The sequence below is a fragment of the Ammodytes marinus genome (genome assembly GCF_949987685.1).
Source record: "Ammodytes marinus genome assembly, chromosome: 4".
In the NCBI taxonomy this organism is placed as follows: Eukaryota; Metazoa; Chordata; class Actinopteri; order Uranoscopiformes; family Ammodytidae; genus Ammodytes; species Ammodytes marinus.
This window is the reverse complement of record NC_137233.1, coordinates 18,339,272-18,353,556: the sequence shown is the minus strand read 5'-3', so window position 1 is coordinate 18,353,556 and position 14,285 is coordinate 18,339,272. Positions and strand designations below refer to the sequence as shown.

General features: G+C 40.5%; 1 protein-coding gene across 1 annotated transcript; it reads right to left on the bottom strand.

Annotated features, from left to right (window-relative positions):
- Positions 1-33: 33 nt before the first annotated feature.
- oxtra (oxytocin receptor a) lies at positions 34-9,351 on the bottom strand. Its single transcript, XM_080025960.1, has 2 exons — positions 8,382-9,351; positions 34-1,047 (listed from the first exon to the last, which is right to left on the bottom strand). Exons 1-2 carry the CDS (start codon positions 9,307-9,309, stop codon positions 794-796), a joined length of 1,182 nt encoding a protein of 393 aa, XP_079882086.1. The 5' UTR covers positions 9,310-9,351; the 3' UTR covers positions 34-793.
- Between the last annotated feature and the right edge of the window lie 4,934 nt (positions 9,352-14,285).

The following is a 14,285-nucleotide window of genomic DNA, read 5'->3' as shown; positions in this document are numbered from 1 at the left end:
TTGATTCAGTGTGCACAAACATCCCCCATAAAACATTTCCAGCTAGCCATGCCAAGGATTTCTTAAGCCAAACCAGGAGGGAATAGGAGCTCTAATGAGAATCAGCAAGATGTAAATAAAAAATAAGTTGGCAGTGCATTTTTGCTTCATTAGTTCTTTCTTTATTTTTTTGACTTTTTAAAAATCTTTACCAGTGATAGTCATTACATTTCACATAGAACAATATCTCAAGTAACAGTTGACATGTATGCAAACCATTGACGATGTAACAAAGTGAACAACATCATACATAATATTTATAACAGGTGAGCACTTCATCATAACACAGACAAACAGGGTACATAAGCTTTGCTGGGTCTAAAGTGTGCTCGGTCAAGGTTGACAGACCTTAAAAAAAATCATCCAAATTTATTTTTTCATCTTCTTTCTCTGCGAGGCAAATATGTTAATATATAATGTACATAAAAAACAAGAAAAATATCAAAACGAGCAGAGACTGCTCATCTTGGTCCATGATTATCACATACATTTGAATTAAAAAAAACATTGCACATCTTAATAACATTCAATACATTTTTACTATTTCCCAATTCCCCTTTACACTGTAAAGTACTGCAAATAAAATGGTGAAGATGATTTTGTGGTTTCTTCCCGTCTGGGCTTGAACACTAAGCCTCATATCGAGAGGTTTTGGAGAGGAGTTGAAATGCTAGATATTGAATGGGTGACTGAAGGGATGTGAGGTAAAGCAGGAGTGGGCAGCTCCACAATGGGGAAGCGAGGGCGGTGGCTCTTAAGTGGTTGAAGTCTGTGTGATGCTCCTCTGACTGCTGGTGCTCTTAACGGCAAACGTTGAGGAGTTGCTCTTGTGACTGGAGTCAAAGTCACGCTCACAGCGGCACTGGGATGACTTGAGGTAGCGAGTGGAACAGCACATAAAGTTCTGCCTAAGGTCCTGGAACAGATGCCCAGCGAAGCACATGTAGATCCAGGGGTTACAGCAGCTGTTGAGGCTGGCCAGCAGCATGGAGATGATGAAGGGCATGGCTGCAGGAGATAAGAGAGACAGGAGAGTGGAAAGGTTACTGGGCTGTGACATTAAAAAAAGAACCAGCAGCTTCTTCTTTACCTGTCAAAGCATTAAATGAAATAAGTAAAAGTGTAAGTGTCCGGTTGAATGTTTTCCCACTTCCATTTGTATCACACACTCTAACAAAAAGTATTTACAAAATGTATGAGTTTGTATGCACACATATTTTTTTTTTTGGCTTTTTTAAATGTAGGGGAGAACAAGGTAATGTGAGACATCAGGTAATGTGAGACACCCCCTGTATCAAGGCAACGGAAAAATGTTGGTCATGTGAGCATTATGTTTTCAAGCCCTTCCCATTTACCCTTGGCTATGAAGGAGAGGACCTCATGGTGCTGTTGTAAGCATTTTTTTCTCCACCAAATTTTTATTTTTTTGCTGTCAACGTAATCATCTATTGTGCCAAAGTAAATAGATTCAGGTAGAACAACGTATATCATACATGTTGATGAACTACCAACATTTAAACCATGTGATGATGCTAACTGAAAATTAGCCTGAATTGCTAAGAGAGGTAGTTTTCTCTCAAATTGTGGCGGTGGGGTTAAGTGAGACAAATACTGTGGGGTAAGGTGAGACAGTGGCTGTGCCCTCTTTTAATGAATCCATTATATTTAGCAAGGAGACTAGTTTGAATAAGACAAAAGACAATGCGGGCTGGAGGTGGGGGTTGAAAGGTTGAAGGGGTGTAAGCAAGGGCATGGTTTGGCAGGTATGTATGTGGGGGACAGGAGAATGACCTATTACATCAATGGACTCTAAGTAATATTCAATTCAATGAATGATCCATAATCATTATCTACAATACAAATGCAGAAAAATATTAATCAAAGACTCAAAAGATGGAAAATCACAGGTGGGTCTAGTCCTGTGTTCTGAGTCCCAGGCTGTTCTGGCTAGCTGGTTCTGATTGTCCTTTGCTCTGATCCCCAGACACTAGCTGGTTCTATGGGTCCTGTGTTCTGACCCCCAGACAGTGTTTAAATATAACTGGTTCTATCTGTCATTTGAATGTTAATTAAAACAGTATGAATGATATATTGTATTTGAGCAGTTACTTTCAAGTGGTTAGAAACAAAATGTGCTTGACTGACCAAACCCCATGATTCTGCTACTAGTCCGACATTAATTCTGGCATATGTTAGCTAGCTGTCAGGATTCTAACTGTTACAACATGTGTTGTTATGATAGTTTCAGAGTGGAAAAAGTAAGTGGATCTGTTTACCCCCTTGATTTCTTTGGTCTGTCTCAGTTTACCCCTAAGCTGGGGTAAAGTGAGACACAAGACAACTTTTTTTAAAACAATCATATTTTCACTGCCCTTCGTTCTGAATCTATTCTGATCATTTCCATTGCTAGGAAACATCCTGAATTAATGGAAAATGTGTAAAGTTTACTGACAAATCATTTTAGCTTGCTTAAAGGTTGAGCAAATGTAAAAAGTGTCTCACTTTACCCGGATCTCCCCTATTTATTTAATTAAATGTTTATCTCAATTAATACTTTTTAGCCATTCTAGTGGCATACTTGTAGGGATGGCGGGTACATCCTTCAGTATCTCAAGCTATTAGATAAACTGTCAAGAATTTTAGTAAAGATATCTACGGTCCCCAGAAGATGAATCTCTGTAAACTGAGCACCTGACTCTTCATCTAGCACCACCATGAGGTTGACTTGAGGTTTAGTTGAACGCTTCAAAATGTGGCATTGATTGTAACAATTTTGTCAATTCCCTACTTTTATACAAGAAAAACTTATCAGGTCAAAATTGCAGAACTAATACATTTCCCATCAGCCTTAGCTGTGCAATGTGTGTATAACTCATTAGCAAAAGTAATCATGCTACTAATGTGTTAGAATTAAAGATTGAACATTTTTAGCTCAGCACAATAGGTAGTAGCTAGCACAGCTGCAGACTCAAATTGTCTCAAACCCATTGGTTAATGATTGATGAAAAATGCCAATGTAGAATCAGTTAGAAGTATTACTAGCTGACCTTGAGAAATGGGCGTTTGATGATACTTGCATCTCCAAGAGTGAGAAATAAACACCACTTAACTTAGAAGCTGCTCTGTTCAAACAAGCAAAAAAGGCAACAAAGGAAATTCCAGCGAAAAAAACCCTTTTGTGAAATGTTTCTCACACAGTGTCGTGGTGAAATATCACGGCAAGTGACCTGCGCGTTCGGTGACATTTCAAATACACAATCCTACTGACATTTGGAAAATTGGTTTTGGATTCATGTAATTGGTTCACATCATGTGACATCCCATATTTAACCTCTTCTTGCTGATAGCTAATCTTTCTCTCCTGCCTGCTGTTCTCTTGTTGTCTCTAATCACTGTCCCTGAGCCTAAATGATATCTGGCAGGGCACGAAAGTCACACGCATTATTAATAAGCCTTGATCATCAGCCATTAGGGGCTTGATTTATGAGACTAAAACACTTGTTTAATTTGATTTTAGATCATTCATTTACCCATTCCACTATTATGTCAAAGGTTTTATAATCTACTTTTGAGTAAGAGCTGTTGTAGTCTTTCAGAAGAACAAATGAAATTGGCAAATAAAAAATGTTGTATATATCTTAACATATCCAAGAAAATGCTCATTTATTAAAGTACCTACAAAAAGGTGTTAACTTGCTAATATGGCAAAAGAAAAGTAGAAAAAAAAATTAAAAGGGTAAGCCATGCATCAACTTACTCTTATATTCACTATAATGGTGCTGAAGAGGATTGAGGAATACACTGCATTGGAAAAAGTGAATAATACCATTTGGGAAGTATCAAACATTTTAAAAGGGTGAATGAGAGCAGAGCCTATCTAATTTGAATAATAGGGGTAGCTATCACCAAAATCTTGCGACTCTTGTCGAATCTTAAGGCTCTAAAAAAGAAGGATGATTCATCATCCCCTGTGTGGTACATCTGTCAACTGTCACGGCCAAGGCTGGCCCGATGCATAAGCGATCTAAGCGGTTGCTAAGGGCCCCCCGGCCACCAGTGGGCACCCCCCTAAAGTCTTTGTGTTTGATACAAACATTATAGTATGCAGATGTAAATAGCATACAAAAAAAGGAATACAATGTTTTGGTCTGGATAGTTAAAAAGTCTTATTAATTGAATCAGTTCATCTGGGAGGATATCCGTGGTTAACTAAAAGATGCAGAAGGCATGTCCAAAACAGGACATATCCCCCAGGAGAGGAGATAAGAAAGAAGAAAAAAATGGAATTCCACAATAATGTCTCGCGTCCCTGAAGAATCTGCCTGTTCCACGCTGCGCTGTGTGTGTGTGTCTCTCAGCGGTGCACAAATACACAAACAGAAGCATCCACTCGTGGTGCATCACTCCCTGGCGGAGCTTACCCCCGGACCTCCCTAGGAGGGTCTAATCAAATTCTGCTTAGGGCCCCATAAAGGCTTGGGCCGGCCCTGTTCACCGCTGATACTGGGCAGTCCTCTACAGACTATTCAGCAATTAATTTTATGAAAACACTTCATTCTTGTTCCCTGAAAGTAAACTAGCATTTACTGTGATCTAACTTACATTAAGTAGAATTGCTCTGAGAGGCCTTTGTACATATGACACTGCCTTGCTTTTCTAACTGCCTGTAACAACATCTATTTAGGAAGGGACATATATTGTAAATAAACATATTGCAGCACTTGGATCTTAGACTGATTGTTGTGTCAATCGGGCACTGCAGAAGAATCAATGTGAGTCAGCGTCCCAGGGGGGCACCAGGCTCAGCAGTGCGAGATGTTTGTTTTCACAGATTTTTGGGGAGATTCTGTGAGTATCTCTGAGTCAGGGTTTAACCTTTGGATGTACTTGTCCTCTACATAATGAAATCTGTCTGGCTGTTGAATGTGAAATTGCACACGCCACGGTCTCTGTCACTGTGTCAAAGCTTAGCGCAATGAGCCATTTTACCGTCTTCTGACATTTCTAAAAAATGTATTGCTAAGCCAAATGGTAATAGTCATCTCTGTGAAAGGTTTTGACCTTTGCTCCTTCATGGGAAATCCAAGGCGCAACAATAATTGCAATTGACTCAATATTTCAATAGTTTGTGCATCTATAAAGATGACACCGAATTATCTAAGGATCACAATTTCATGCACCGAAAGGGTCCGTGTCTTACACCATTGGTCCAATTTGGGCTTAAGGCATAGTGCCAAAGGCTTGTTTGCTTTTCTTGATGAGAGTTAGATAAGAAGATTGATACCACTATTTCACATCTGCACAGTAAGTGTGACTCTAAAGCCAGCAATAGGTTAGTTTAGCTTGGCAAGAAGCCTGGGAACAGAAGGAAACAGCTAGTCTGGCTCTGGCCAAAGGGAACAAAATCCCCCCACCAGCACCTCCAACATTCAATATTTAACACGTCATATTTATTTATTATTGTTTTTTCTGGTAGTGTAAAAACAATAATTTGTCGTGGACGTGGGGCTATGTGCTGGGTATTTCTTGGCTCGGTTACTATAGCGGAAATTAAAGGAAGTCAGTAGGCCAAGGCCAAGAAACAAAGCCAAAAGTATCTTTGCATAGAGCCAGGACAGCTTCTCATCTCACTCTTAACAAGAAAGCAAATACGTATATATCCCAAACTGTCAAAGTACACCTGTTTGTTGATTGTCACAAATGATTTATGAATCATTCCTTATAGGAGACATAATTACTAAAGTAAAGAGTCTGTTGGATCCGGTGTATAGACTCAAAATCACATGCTGGGTCTGCTCAGATTGGCCTTTTAATGACAAGAGTGCAACCTTCGAAATAGTAAACCTCTGTTTATATTGAAATGTCTTTAATAGGTGAATCTGGATTAACCATTGTCCTAACCCTGGTTCTCTGGTAATTTTTTGTTTGATAACCTTATGAAAAAAGTGATTATACTAAATGGCCCATGTTAAATATTTAGATTACGATCTCTGTTTGTTATCTAAATATTTGCTATAAGTCAGCAGGTTGCCTCATAAGCAGTGATTACACAGTTATAATCATTGTTATTGTACCGAATATGCTCCTCATTGGTAGATAACCTAAAGGTACAGTCTGTACTGTCAACACATTATTATGCCCTGGTAGCTGTTCCAAATTGACTTCATTACATCTGTTTGTTTGCATCATGAATATTGAAACACGTCTTTGCAATGCAGAGGTTCTTCCTTTAAGGGCTTTTGGTTCTGAGCTGTGTAGTCTGCTGACTTTATCTGCACACACACAGGTGACACCTCCGCCTATCTATCGTACACAAACACTGGCACGTGTATCTAACAACTCTGGCCTTTCTGAGTGCTGTTCACGTGGACGAAAGCCACCAGCCTCCTCCCATGCGCTACAACTCAGGCGCAGCTAAACAAATGGAATGAGTCACTATCTTAGGGCTGGGGCACTTTTGTAGCTGTTTCCTGACCACTATAAGTTTCAATGTGAGACGTGGTGTCAGAGGGCAAATCACTATCATTGCCTCATTGCATCCTGCAATGTGCCTCCTGATCTTTGAAGAATTGGATGACAGCTCAGTGTATTGTTGTGCAACTGTTCACCTGCAAAATGTAAATAGCTGTTGTGAATAATGCAGCTTGTCGGCTGCAACCTTGCACACAAAGCCACAGTCGCATAGGTATGAAACACCAACGTCTGTTTACTCCCTACTCCACAAGAAACACCTGGACATTATTGCCCAATGTTGCAGCAAATTTGTGTTATTTGTATCTAGTTATGTTAAAAATAAACTGATATTTTAAAATGATATTGTTACATTTTGTTTGAGAAAATACCATGGCTTGCCATGGTATTGTGTAGCCATGTGTATCTTCTTTGAGGTAAGCTTCCTTTTCTGTCACATATTCAATATCCAAATGTTATTCTGCAAAGTCTTCAAATGTATAGCTCTAATTAGATTAACCCTTCACGCTTCCAGAACAATAAATATTCTTACACTACAAGCCAAGTATACAGTAGCCGCAATAAGATTTAACATAGTATTTAGTGTTCATGCTTATTACTCAAGTTGGGCCTTTTGCTTTGCCAGTTCTCTCTGGATATATTGAAATAATGGATGGAGTGAAAAGGCACAAAGCAAATACTTTGTAAGATCTAATCTTCACATTAAGTCATCTGTTCTTAAATGGGTGTGGTCAAGGTCCAGCGGATCGATACATATAGGCACCACATACAGTAGATGATAAGTGGCCTATAGTGGTTAAATGTCACTGACGCACTCCGGAGTGCCCCACAGCGATAAATACAAGCTGCTTGGCGCGTGGTGGCGCACACTAATTTGATTAATGATTAGCCGTCAGTCGGTCTCTGCAGCGTGAGGAGGGTCAGAGGTACAATTCTGAACGCAGCTTTTGCACTTTAAAGACCTCATTGCATAGTGTCCTTATCACACAACAGGCGCATAGAATAGCCTATTAAAAACAAAATAACCCACATGTTTGTTGTACCTGCTCTGCATCTCTGAAACAAATGGAACATCACACAACATCAGACAACATTAACAAACAAACCGATAGATTAAAATGATTAGTCGTGTGAAGTGAGACCTGTCCATCAATTTGTAAATTACTGCATTTTATAATAATGTGTTTCGAAATGTGGTGTCTTGGCGACAGGCAGGACGGAATGTACAGTATATATATATTTTAATTGTGTATTTTTGCATTTTAGAGATAGTTTTCTATCGAAGTTGCTCATAAATCAAACACAATGATGGTGTATACTCAATTAAAATAACTTGTTTCTTCAGCAGACAGATGTATTTGTCCAATTTACTTATAGATTTTTCTTTTCAAGTTTTCCTGCACTGTGATTGTTCAGTTCAGTCACTCTAGTCATCTGCACACCACTGCATGGCACCGCACCCTGGCTGGGTTAATACCTTATACTTAAAAAGCAGGACGCAGTTGCAAATGAGTCATCCATAGAACTACACAGCCTAACCCTCTTAAATGAGGAAAAAAATTAAACATTTCTCTAAAATTGTTATTACTTTTTGTTTGTTGTACCAACTGGATACGCCACAGTAGGCATCCTCGCGCGTAAAGATCACTTATACGCATAACAACAGTTGCATCATAAAAATCATCATTCATTAATTCCCAGTGGGCAATTTTACCCTGAAAAATTTACAAAACAGTGGGGGAAAGGAAGTGTGTAAGTGTTTCAAAATGTTTCAGCTGCGAAATGACACCATGAGCAGCATTTGCGCAACATTGGAGCACACTCTTTATTGGGAATACAACTTTGAAAGGTGAAATAAAAATGCAACCTACCCTCACGGGGCGCCGCTGGATCCCACGCAGACCACATCTGGACAGAGAAAAAGGGGGTCCAACAGACGATATAAGCCAAAACGATTACAAAAGTCATTTTCACTGTAGTTATCTTCGCCTTGGAGATGAGCTTAACGCTGCTCACGCGGGCCAGTGTGTTGCTTTTGGAGGATTTGGGCGTCAGGCTTATACACTGCTCCCGCCTGGTCTTCAGTCTAAAGTTCTGCCATATTTTGAAGCTTATCAGCCCATAGCAAATGCTCAGTATTGCCACCGGAATGATATAGATGGTGAGACTGATCCATGTGATATAAGCTTTGGCTCCCCAAGGCTTCACGAAGTCACCCCAGCAGTCATACACTCCTGATCCGGCAGAGCCAACCTCGACCAGGGAAAAAATAAACATCTGCGGGACACTGAGAAGCAGGCTCAGGAGCCAGGTAAATATGACATAGATTCGGTCTTTTCTCCTGTGCAGAGAACGCAGAGGCTGACAGATGGCCAAACACCTGTCCACGGACATCAACACCAACATATAGGTGGAGGCGAACATCCCGACGACCTGCAGGTATTTCACCAACCTGCACAAGATGTCCGGTCCATAGAAGCGGAATGTGATGTCCCATATAAGTTGAGGTAGCACTTGAAAGATCGCCACCACTAGATCGGCGATGCTCAGGTGCTTCATGAAGTAATACATGCGGGACTGGCTGTGCTTGGTGCTGTGGATGGCCAGCAGGACGCACAGGTTCCCCGTCAGCGCCAGAAACAGCACCAGGGCGAGCACAGTCACCTCCACCTTGGCCACCTCTTCGTTTCGCTTCAGAGGGTTCGTCCGATTCAACCACCCGGTCCCGTTGGAGAGACTAGAGTTTCGCCAGGATTCGTTCAATTGCCAAAAGTCACTTTCATTTGAGATCATTTCCATTCTTGCCGCAGTCTTGTCTTCTGCAGATGCGTCAGGGTTGTGCAGTCACGCAACAGTCAACTGGAGGGTCTTTAGGTGACAGAGTCTTCCTCGCGTTCTCACAGGTGACAAGGCGAAGGGTGAGGTGCGACGAAGCTCAGAACATGTTTACTCAAGTGATAAACAAGGCCTGGTTTTGATCGTCAATCACCCATGTTCTCCAAAAACTGAAGACGCGTGTGAGGAGAAGAGGAAATATGTCCAATTATCTAAATAATGTGACACATTTTTGTAAATAGTGTAGAGCAAAATAAAACTAAACTTAAGTAGCATACATCTACAAACTACGTTAACAGCCCTCCTCACTGTTCATTTAAAATTCAGGGGGGGAAATACTCTCAGTAGCAAAATCAAAAAGAATAAAAAAAGCAGGTCCAAAAAAGTACGTTTACTTTGAAAATAAAAATTAAACTCAACTGGAGATTGAAAGATTAGGGGAAGAAAATAAGATAAAAACTGCAGAAATTGAAAGCTCCATCATCATCTCTGGTAAGAATCGGACTGACCAGCTCTATGGCACAGAAGCCCCTGTTATAGCTGTCCCTCTGTTCAGTAAGAACAGTAAACAGTCTTACCCGTCACCACCACAGGGTGGCGATGTGACTCATTCATCCGTATACCCTCCCTGACCTGCTCTGCAGCTCAGCGCCCCAACCCTCCTCACTCAGACCATGAACCACAAGGCCTGTGCTCTGAATCAGGGATCTCTTCTTATTACCAATCCCTTCTGAGGAGATTTCTGCTGTCGGATGCTGTTCGTATTGGTGCTGCTGACTTACAAGCTGTCTGCTGCAGTCAAGCTGTCAAATGTTGGGGAGAAATCAGTGGCTGAGCGGTGAAGCATTAGATATGAAAAAAACTCCATGCTCTCATATTGAACTTCAATCTGGGAGGATTGATTTTGCTGGAATCCCAAAGAAGCTTGAAGTAAACAGCTATTTTATAATAATAATAATATAAACTCAATAATAACCTCCCAAAGCACTGAGGCAAACTATCAGTTAAAATGAATAAAGAGCACAGGCAAATATCATTAATTAAATACATTTGTAAGGGGAAATGCTTGAAAAACTCATGCAAACATAGATCCTCTTTAACTGCAATGTCAATTTTATATCAAGCATATATTTGTTAGTTATTTTATAACAAATAATTCACAGCAGGACTGATCCCATTAGCCGGTCTTAACCAATGATTTTAGATTGACTGAATAGTGTGGCATCCTCAAGGCAACTGCTTATTTCCGATCTAAAAAATAATGGGAGGACGAGTTTATGGGCACACAAAATATTCCAGCCTTGAGCTCTTTCACGAGGCATTCAGATTTGAGAAAGCTCTTCACACCTGTCCCTAGATACTCCCATTGTGACAAAAAAATATGTATTGTCCGTATACTAAGGCATGTCGGACTGGATTTGTTACTGGTGTCTTTGATCTCTGAGAACCGTGTTGATGTGCTGAGAATTGACGACAACATTATTTATTTCAGAGTTGAATTTGCTTTAATGACAAAAGAGAGCAAGCCTCTCAGTGGTCTTCGTCCTTACATACACGATATTGTACATATTTTCATCAGGTTTTTATAGAAGACAACAAGTGACAATGACTAACTGTTACCCTCATACACATGAGAGAAAACCCTAAACAGATACAGTTTACTGGCAATGTTGTGTGATGCCTATGCTAATGTCCAGGTGCTACATTCCAGTGATTCCGCTGAACACACATTTCAACCTTCTTTCCATTAACGTTACCAAGTGCAATGCGTCATTGGAATGTATTGTAGGGACTAAAATGATAACTGTGATTATCATGACTTCATTGAGGATGGTGCAGGTGAGGTGCACTACTCGGTCATTTTTACCACATTAACAAAAACAAGATACAGATAATACAAGATAATGTGGGAAGCATTTAGCACCAAGGAACGTCTCTGTGAATGAATGAAAGTGGACAGATGAGCGGGTTTGTAACAGGACGTATAGGTATAACAAAGTTTGTTTTAATCCCTTTGTAAAATACAAATGGGCTGCCATTCCCTCGCCTAAATTCTGTTTTTATATAATATGCAAAATGTGAATCCAAGCACTAAGGGTAAACACAGACTCACTTTTTAACTGCACGTTTATTAAAATGTAGGAAAATGATGGAATACACCACTGCTAAACGAGCTGGTAATACTGAGTACTGAGAAGTGGGCTCTTTAGATTTCCAGCATGGCACACATGCACACACACACACACACACGCACACACACACACGCACACGCACACGCACCCACACACACACGCACCCACACACACACACACACACACAGGCACGCACGCACGCACACACACACACACACACACACACACGGCAAACTCAGTGGGAAAATGCCCCTGGTCCTATCTGTGTTGCCCCCTCCCCCCCCCATCCACACACACACACACACACACACACACACACACACACACACACACACTTTTGTGGTTTTGGAAAACGGCAACTCCACAGGAATTTTAAAGCTGTAACATGCAGACTGAAGACACTGGAAATTAGAATGCCAAGGATAAAGAAGACTGATGGTCCGTTGAATATTAGGATGTCACTTGTGAATTTGGAATAAAGTGATTTAATTTGAGTTATTTCACATACAGTACTACACTTTTGGTGAACCACATGAAATGAACCTGCTTGTGAGTGATGACACTGAATATGGTCTGAAAACAACAACAATACCAACAACATTACAAGTGCAATTTGTCTCAATGTAATGAAGTCAGCAGTGGAAGTGGGAACCTTTGGTCCATTGCTACGGCATCATAAAGAGTAGTTAGTGGATAGATTAATGCTCACCCTGTGGATTAAAGAGATTGTGGTGTCATTTCTGTGAAAGAGAAAAGAGACGGTCAGCGCTGAAAAAGTTTAAGGAGACTTTGTCAGAGAAGGTTAACTTAGACTGTTTGTTTACAAGACTGAAGCCCTGACATCTTAGTGTCAATAGTTTCCAAGTTGGTGTGTAGTGAGTATCTGATGGAAGATGTACACAATGTGCAAGATGTAAGAGGTAAAAGCTAGTTCTACTCTCTGTTGACACTCACCTTCCTGTCAAGTGACTCAAATGTGACTGTGAAGCATGTATAGTATAGGATTAGGGTTGGTGTCAGTGTTACACATAAACTGTGTCCCATTTCAGGGGCAGCATCCCCAAAAGTTTGCAATTTCTAGAATAAATATTTCATAAGAAGTTGGCTAGGTCTGTCCCATTTCAAAGACTCCTCTGAATGCAGCCGCGGAATTTGGAGCACTCAACTTATACGGTATGTTTACTTTGCAGCCCCCAAGTAACCCAAAATCCACAGTGTGCTGCTAAATTGTTTAATGGAGCATTCGGGTGTTCCTCACCACCTCGCAAAGTCCAGTAAATCAGGTGACAGTGTCATATTTGCCATGTTTTTTTTTAACTCAGGTGCTCAGTCACCAGTGAACACGTACTGTAAACAATGATACCATGAAAAAGCAAAAAGCTACACTAAGGGAAGCAGGGCACGACTATTTGCTATTGTTACAGCATGGGGATCTTCTTACTGTATCAGGATCCAAGTTTACCACATTTATTTATCAATCTTTATGTTTTTGAAGGGAAAATTCCTTGTGATGAACTTAACAAATGCCTGATCTGAAGAGTTAAGACGAGATCTATCTTCTGAAATAGGAACAGGTATATTGTCAGATCACATTGGGGTTAATATAAGTTACATAGACCAAATCCAGTGTTGCCAATGGATGTATCTGCATGCCAGTCAGTTGTGAATTCAGGTGCAAGGGTAATCAGCATGAGGTCCGCCTTCAGGCTTCTACTGAGGGATTAAATGGATGGAAAGCTGAGACAGAAGATGCCTGGAAGACATTCATGCTACAGTGGAGGAGATCTTCCTCTTGTCACGGAGAGAGCAAATTAAGATGAGGCAGAGAATTCCAGGTTCCTTTTCGGTGAGCATCGTAGACCATCATGGAAATGGAGTGAAAGTAAGACGGATGACAGATGGAAAGAGGGATGCTTCAGGATTTCTTGATATTTAATGAGGTTGGAAAATCTTCAAGGAATATTAAAAAGGGACGTTTATAATGTCAGGCTGATGGATGAAGGAGAAGATGGTAAATCAAATCTGCAGGCATGCAATGTTGTAATGACTCCAAGGCTCGTAATGTATGGAAAGATATTCAGTATATTGTGTGTAGCTTTTGGTTTTAAATGTGAACTCTCGACTTTCTTTTTTTAATGTAATTTTATCCATCTCATTTTAATGGTTATTTTTTCTGTATTCTAACCCCTGAGTCTGCCTCTGTGTTGCTTTTAAAGTAAATATTCCTCAGAGATTAAAAAATAAAAATAAAAATAACCTTATTTTATCTTGAAATACAAAAGACATGATGGAAGACCTACTCTTGCTGGCAAGTTATATATGCATGGCATTCCTCCCACTTTTAGAAAGAGTCTTTTTGGGAAGGTTATTGTGAGAGATGACAGATGTTTGGTGTTTGTCCAGTCATACAGCTGATATGGCACTGGGACAGCTGCTGTAAAAACTATTTGGAGTGTTTCAGGAGCCGACAATGGACATGCAGTGAACACTGGCAAAGCGCTGTTTTTTAAACACTGAAATAACTTTGCCCATGATCAGATACAGTATTATACTTAACACATTATTAACATTTTTCCCCTCTCCCTTCCACAGCCAGGAAAACCTGTGCTGCATATATGTATTCTCCCCCTCCGGCAGATTCCAGTTGCTCAGCAGTTCTCTGTGCCATTCCCACAGTGTTGGGGCTTTGAGTTGACAGATCTAATTAGAGACAAAGTTCAGGCCCAAGCCCCTGATGAAGCAAGATACAAAGGATCTGCACGCTAAGACTTTGGGCTGCTGCTGCTTATGTAATCACCCGGTACATGT